At 38.9% G+C, this 7,718-nt stretch overlaps 1 protein-coding gene across 3 annotated transcripts in view; it reads right to left on the reverse strand.

Moving 5' to 3' along the window:
* Positions 1-420: 420 nt before the first annotated feature.
* MOV10L1 (Mov10 RISC complex RNA helicase like 1) overlaps positions 421-7,718 on the reverse strand; it is a 69,369-nt gene continuing 62,071 nt past the window's right edge. For 2 of the 3 annotated variants that reach the window (XM_019543479.1, XM_019543481.1), the window contains 6 exons: positions 6,680-6,853; positions 6,003-6,152; positions 5,189-5,296; positions 3,130-3,261; positions 1,754-1,845; positions 421-1,167 (listed from right to left, as the gene is read on the reverse strand). In XM_019543479.1, the coding sequence (XP_019399024.1) occupies positions 1,158-1,167; positions 1,754-1,845; positions 3,130-3,261; positions 5,189-5,296; positions 6,003-6,152; positions 6,680-6,853 (666 nt within the window). In that variant the 3' untranslated portion in view covers positions 421-1,157. The remainder of the gene's footprint in view (positions 1,168-1,753; positions 1,846-3,129; positions 3,262-5,188; positions 5,297-6,002; positions 6,153-6,679; positions 6,854-7,718) is intronic. The other variant, XM_019543480.1, reaches the window with a different exon arrangement.

Raw genomic sequence — 7,718 nt, forward strand, 5'->3', positions numbered from 1 at the left:
ATACAGCTGATTTTAGCAAACAGAAATCAAATAGCTAAACACTATCTACCTTCCTCCTTACAGGACAATAAACTATGTTCATATCCATTGTTTTCCCTGCCAAGTAAAAAACAAACAAACAAAAAAAAAACAAACACACCTTAAAAACTTATATAAAGACTGCCCTTAAATTATCTACGGCAAACAACAGTTACATTTACTCCAGCAAAGAGCGCCTATTATTCTTTTGCAATTTTCCCACCTTTAAGACTATTTTCCCTTCACTGTGGAAGTAATCCTTGAACTCTTTACATGTTTTCCCCAAATAAAAATCATAATCTCTACTCCCAAGTCATTAATCTTTTAAAACACATTAGAAGTCATTTTAAGTTGCATGTTTGCTTAGAATAATAACCTGTATTAAAGAGTCTTTGAAGCTCCTGATTGTAATGTCTTACAAAATAGCTTTCTGGTATGAAAGCTTTTACTACAGTGCTCAACTCAAATATGAAATAAGCACCAAAGCATCAACATAGATCCTTGTAACAGCTCAAACTAAAGAGGCTAAAATTTCTGTTAGACTTTATACTTGTTATCATTTGATAAACATGGTATCTGAAAAGCTTTCTTCAAATTAAAAAAAGACCACCAAATACAGATATGAGGAAATGAAGATCATACAGAAATGCTTGCAACTACAAACACTTTGGGGGAGGGGGGGCGGGCATGCTATAAACACTGATCAGAATTCTAGATTGAGATAACTGTCTAGGTCTAACCAACACTGCTAATACATCAGAGAAATAAAAAGCATTATTACAAATGCATAGAATCTCAGATGAAGTCACAAGATTACAGAATAGGTAAACATTAACATTTCTTCCTTGTCCTTTTTAAATTTCAGCTTGAGAAGTCTATAGGATGTAGGTAAATTACAACATGCAGCATAGTGTTTCTATAGAGTCCTGCAAATTTTAACATTAACACAAAATCTTAACTTTTGTTTGTGGTTCAAATAAATGTCCCGCTTCCCTTTTAAAGTTTAGGAATCCTAGCAATATGGAATACAATGCATTTTAGTGAAACCAATTATACTGAGTCTGCTATGGACCAAATTCTGGCTTGCAGACTGAAAAATTCGCAGAAGCACTTCTTGGTAATATCTTGAACACTGGAAACTATTCATGCCTGTGAATTAAGAGAGTGAAAGGTAAATTACCAAAAAGGCAGTAAAGTAGTTTTAATGGCCTTTCCTGGCTTTTAGAAGACAGACTGATCTCATGTAGCAAATGCATATTCTGTTAGTAAAAAAGGCATCAGCTTACACCTGTTGTTAACCTGTTTCCTTATATTTATGTTACTAGCCACTTTATACATCTTAAAGCATGTTTTCAAATCAGTTTTGAGTACTCAAAAGACAGGCTCTTTATTTAGATAACTGAAATATATTTAGGTGCATGATTTTTATGCACTCATTTGAAAATGACAACTTAGTGCTCTTGTCAGTTTTAGATTTACTTCGACTCTTTGCAGGTCTCCACAGACTATATGTGATAATTCATGTGCAACTTAAGTTGTTCCCCAATTACATACAAGTTCAATTAATAGCCTAGCATTGGGTAATGAATATGTACAACTCTTTAAGTAAATATGTAGTGTTACATTCTTTATCCTATCTAGGTAACTACATTTCAAAATGCCAGCCTAAATTTTTATATCAAGAAAGCATCAGTTTTAGAAATGCGTCACATTTGCCCCACACTATAACACTCACTGTTGCAGAGACTCCAACTCAGAAGGCAAGTCACAGCCTACATAAGCTCCATTTTCCAAGCTGTACTCCAGAAGTGCATTAAAACAGGGATCCTATTAAAAAAAAGTTAATGTTTAATATAATACATATGTAATATAAACTATTAAAAGTTGATCAACAAGAAACGCGAAAATACAGGAGACCAACTTTTAGCATAATATTTCTCTTAAAAAATGGAGAATGCAGGTGGTGTGCTTGTAATATAGGAAGACTAGTTGTTATATGCAACTAACATTTATATTCTTTATACATTTTAGATGCATATGAAATAAGCGTAAACTCCAAATATTGCCTTCTGTGTATGCTTCTGGAAGGACAGAGCACATCTTAACCTCTAACTTCTTTGATCTGTTGTAATTATATAAGAACTGGTACTGGTAACGATAGAATAGGTAAGATTGCAATGAGAGGGAGAGAGATCCATAAAAACATGCATTTCATTTAACAAAAAAACAAGACTACTTCAAATATAAGGTGACCCTACAATAATTAATTATACTCTAGACATGACAAATTGTTATAATTTTCATCTGAGCCTAGCAGTTTTTTCTGCCCAAGTGCAGGGGGGCTGGACTTGATGATCTTGTGAGGTCTTTCGAGCCCCTAACTTTTATAAATCTATGTCTAGAATCCAATTAGTGGAAGGTCATCTTAAATTCATACACCTTGACTGCTGCAGTGGAAGCAGCAATGGTAGGGAGTCAAACAGCAGTTGTGGGGAGGAGAGAGGGCAATGAGGGAGTCAAGTAGACTGATGCGTACCCCTTGTCTCCGTCACCTGTTCCTACTCCAGCACCTGACTCTCCATTAATATCTGCACCTCCCATGCCTGTTTTCTGTTGCTTGACCACTCCCCTGCTGCTTAACTCTTCTCTACCTGGCTGCTCAGTCACCACTCTGGACACGCACCTACAGCTGCAGCAGCTCTGACCCCAGGAGTGGGTTGGAGCTGCAGCTGCTGCTATTGCCACTGCAATCACTATTTCCTGGTCAGGCAAGGACCAGAGGCAGACAGAGGATGAGAGAGAGCAGAAAAAGGGCAAGTATTGGTGGGGGTTATAGAAGAGGGGAATGAAGGGAAGAGGTTACAGGGTGGCAGAGGCCATGGCTGATTGGTCAGGTCTGGAGTTTGAGGACCTGCTGCACCTCCTCCCCATCCCCCACTTTCAGCTGCTTGAAGTCCTTTACTGAATCTAGCCTGTGGCCTCTACATTTGAAACAAATTTCTAAAATTAAGCAACACTTTCATACCAGGTAAATCCAAGATCAAAAATTCATATCTCCATGATATCATATGAATACAGCACATACCCAAAGACAATGCACAAAAACCTTACTTTTACAAGCACATGAGGATTTCCAACCACAATTAGTAAAGCCTTTGCTCTGGTAATGGCCACATTAAATCGTTTCGCATTAGAGAGGAATCCCAGGTAGTTTCTTTCAAAGAAGACTTCATTTGACCGTACCTAAAATGCACAGAATAAAAAACAAAACAAAAAAAATTCTGTAACAGTCAACGCTGGGTGCATCTACATGTGCCATTAAGGTGATGTGATACATTCCAGCACAAATTATCACAGCACCTTAACAGCATGTGTAGATGCTCAAACTGCTGTGGTCCAGATGCTGTGCCTGGTACTGCAGCAATTTGAGTTGGGGAAGAGCAGCTCTGGGCTGGCAGGGGATATAGTGAAGGTGGGTAGTCCTGGCCTCCAGGAGTTACTGGCAGTTGTGAAGGTGAAGGGGCTGGCGTGTGCAGAGCCTGTGGCTAGGCAGCAGGCAGGGGTCTGGTCCCCTGCTGCCTGGGCTAACCAGACACAAATGTATTCCTGGGTCAGCATTTACATGTGCATTTAGGTAGATTTTTGCAGCAGTAAAGTACTCCTGTCCCCAAAAGTAATGTCTAATGATAGTGAAAATTAGTTTGCTGTAGTCTAATAGCATTGCACATGTAGACTGTGACACTACACTGTAAATGAGTCTACTGCACAGTTAAGTGCATGTGTGGGTACATCTACTAAGAAGGAAACAAGCCAACAACACTGCAATCAATTTTCTGATTTCTTACTGCACTAATTTATAAAACAACATAGGCAGATTAAAGACAGGTCCCTTACTGTACTCCAAACTTGCTGAATCCTGACCTGGGGGAAATCACAAGGTGGGCTGTGACTATTTTACGCTATTTACTGCTCTATTTGTACTTATGACCATTATGGGACCTAATGAATGGGGCACCACAGGAGTCACAAGAGCTGGAGTCAATTTTCTGCTCCACCACAACGTTCCGTAGTGACTTATGGCAAATCAGTGACAAGTCTCAATAAAATACAGTAATGGTTCCCCCTCATTACCTTGCTGGGGTGCTATGAAAGCATATACATTAAAGGATATGAAGTGTTATCATATTACACTAATGGAGATCACAGAGATTATGTTTGTATGGTAAACGAGCTAATTAGCCTGGGTCCAGCATCATGCAAGGTGTGGCCACAGTACTTTTAGCAGGAGATAACAAGTACAAACTCTACAGAGTGTAGCATTCCACTGTACAGCTGTACCCTAAGCACACAAGATGCATAGAGATGCTTCTAGAATACAAACAATAGATAGAAGGTGATAAGATAATTTAGTCTCCAGGCACATTTGATGTTGGTGTCTCTGGGTGACAGTAATAAAGTGGCAATTCTGGCCGTGTGGATTCTTATCAGCAAGACTAGGACATCAACTAATATATACCAAACAGCCAAAGTTAACTTCTGGTCGTTATGATCCAGAATAATTTATTTCTAGCAACCAGCTTAAATCTGTGGCCAATTCTTCATCAGGTCTGAGACAACACAGCACAGTTAAAGAAACAATTGTAAGAGCAGGGAGAGAAATTCCCAGGTGTAGCAGACACCAATTAGCAGAATAAAACCAGTTGTTTGTTCCCAAGGAATTGGAGAACAAAAATTCATAAACTGGCTGAACACTAAGAACCAGGATCTTAACTATGATATTGGTTTTCTGGCTCATTATAACCTGCCAGATCCATGAATTCTCCCACACATGAAAAGGTGAGAATGACCTTCTCTTTGACAGGCCTAGATTTCCTTTTAATCAGCTTTTTTTCTTCTGCTAATTGGTTGTCTGCTACATCTGGGAATTTCTCATCCCTCCTCACACTCTTTTCTTTAACTATGCTGTGTTGGCTCTAACTGTTCAGACCTAATAAAAAATGTCTTGCATTCAAAAGCTTGTCTACCATTATCCCAACTATCTAGTTGGTCCAATAAAAGATACCACTTTAAGAAATCCTGGCCACTTGCATAAAGCTGGACCATCATGGCTACATCATTCAAACCATCACAAAAGGCTTATGAAAAAAAAAAAAAGAAATGGACTACATACAGTAGATAATATAATAACCAAGTACTCCTGCCCTTGAAATTCCTCCACAGAGCCAACTTTAATATCCATCAAATCAACATTTCGCAGAAGAAATCGAATTTTTTCTACCTAAAAAGATATTTGAAGAAAGTAGTTTCTAGGTTAGAGAACAATTACTCAAATTGTTTTTTTACATCAATAAAACACATACATATGTACAAAATATGTATTTTAAAACCTGTCTCTCTCCACTACCGTTCTGCTGAGACTGAGGGAAAAATGACAGTTGTTAACAAGAGATGTTGAGAGTACAAAAAGTTATTTGGAAAAGAAGTGTCATTCAACACCTAACTCTGAAATACCCACCACCAGTATTTAGATAAAAGTCAAGGTACACTTTGTTTTCTAAGGACAAAGCTAGTAACACTCAGAAAACCTACCATGACAAATAGTTCTTAACTTGAGAAAGCAGCAGAACATATCCTTTTCCATTGCTGCTAGTTTTATGTAAGATTAGAGTTTTTATAGAAACATTGTGATTGATAGTACAAGAATATTGAAAGTGAAAGTTTATCAGACCAAGTGTATTACTAACCATACAGCTGGTCCAATAAAAGTTATCACTCACAAGAATTATTGTCCTTTGCACATCACAAATCACTGTGGCAACAACATCACCTGGGCACTACCATTGATGGTACACTAAGTGAGTGATACAAGTAGGAAAAGTCTGAAGTTTACGATATTTTCTTGAATTAAATAGCCTGGTTAGAGATGTAATCATGTACTAGTTGAAATACAGCAATTTATAAATGTATAAAAATCAGATTCATACCTGTTTACGATATGGTGTAATCACTCCAATATCACTCACCGACACTGCACTGCTTAGATTTTTAGCAAGAAGGCAACAATAACGCAGTACTTGAACTGCTTCTGTAGGATTAAACCAAGATGGGTTGTGTTCTTCACGCGTTTCATTGCCCTGCATCAGGAGATGGCAAAGAAGATGATCAGGTATTGAGAGTGATTACAGATCTGGCCTAAGATATCCATCAATTGCCTTAGTGCTTATGTTTTGTTAAGAACTGAAATTATACTGCTCTATGATGGCTAATAAGTGCAGTTAGCTACAGTGTACTGCAGAGATACTTAAGTTACCTCTAAATGAGCCAGCTTTGGTAGTGGAAAACAGTCTGGCCATGAAAGCACTGAATTCCACACAGGCTGGTTTCCACTGAGAGCTAGCTGTATGTCTACCTTATACCACTGCATAGGTATATTCTAAGGTCTTTGCATATTATTATTTCACTACGTTTCTGAAACTGGGAAGACTACCCTAAGATACATTAGCAAAATAAATTTATTCGGAAGGTGCATCTACAAAAATCTGCAATTTGATTTGAGAAAAAAAAAATATATAAGCAGCTAATTATTGTACTTCCAAGAGCATGAACATCTTACCCAACAACCATCCTTATCCTATTTTAACAACATGGATATTTTACATACCTTCATGCCATGAAAAATTAGTGGAAACCCCTTCCTGGGTAATCTTTCCCAACCCAACAAAGAAGTTACTACTGAAGTATCTGCACAAACTTCCAGCTCTTTATGATAAAAGAGTTTAGATGGCAAAGCAAGCAAAGCAGAATGTGATCTATAATTCTTCACAAGCTTTGTAATCTGCAAGGAGGAAGAAAAAAAAGACACCCAAAATTAAATTAAAATTAATTAAATGAAACTACACCTCCTTCATTGATTATGGCACAGCAATAAAAAAAAAAATCACTGCTGACTTGAAATATTAACAGCTCAAGGATAGATCTGAAAATTTTGCATTTAATAGAGCTCCGTGCTGGTATTCACTTTGGTTTATTAAAGAAAAGAAAACTGGTTTTTATGAAATGCTTCCGTCTTCTCTCAAACCATAAAGAAATTATGATGAATCTGTTAATAGGATGCTGCCATTCCCACTAATTGTTTCCCCACTGAGCTCCCTAAAATGGACATTAAGGTGTATTTCCTTACAAGAAACCACCCTGAGAAAGCGACAGAGTATGAGAAGCCATGAGTAGTAAAAAAAACTAGATGCAGAGGAACTGGCAGAGAACCATACAGAGCAAAGGGCAGCAGAAGCCAGGAAACCATGTGTGGTACCAGTCTGACATTGAAGCCAGGTTCAGTTCTGTGCAGAATTATAGAGAAGTAGCAGAAATAAGACATGAAACCTGTGCAGAAGGGGCCAACTGGGAGGAGGTGGCTGCGTGGAGCCGGGCCGGGTCAAGCCTCCGCCCAGGCCCCTATTTGGCCCACCCCCCCAGGGAGAGAGAAGAGAAGGAGTGGGGTACTCACCAGCCCCCCTCAAGTAGGGCAGGGCCCCCCAAATCCCAGGCAGGGCCCCCCCTGGCCTGAGAAATCAACTTTCCACAACAGCAGGCCCACTGCGCATGCGCGCAATTTAAAAGGGCCGTCAAACAGGGAAAAAAAGCTGTTAGGCTCCAGAGCGGTGAGAGACGCCCGGGTGAAGCCCGCTGCGCCCCCGCTCCCC

The sequence above is a fragment of the Crocodylus porosus genome, unplaced genomic scaffold, assembly GCF_001723895.1.
Source record: "Crocodylus porosus isolate Cpor-Errol unplaced genomic scaffold, CroPor_comp1, whole genome shotgun sequence".
Classification (NCBI taxonomy): domain Eukaryota; kingdom Metazoa; phylum Chordata; order Crocodylia; family Crocodylidae; genus Crocodylus; species Crocodylus porosus.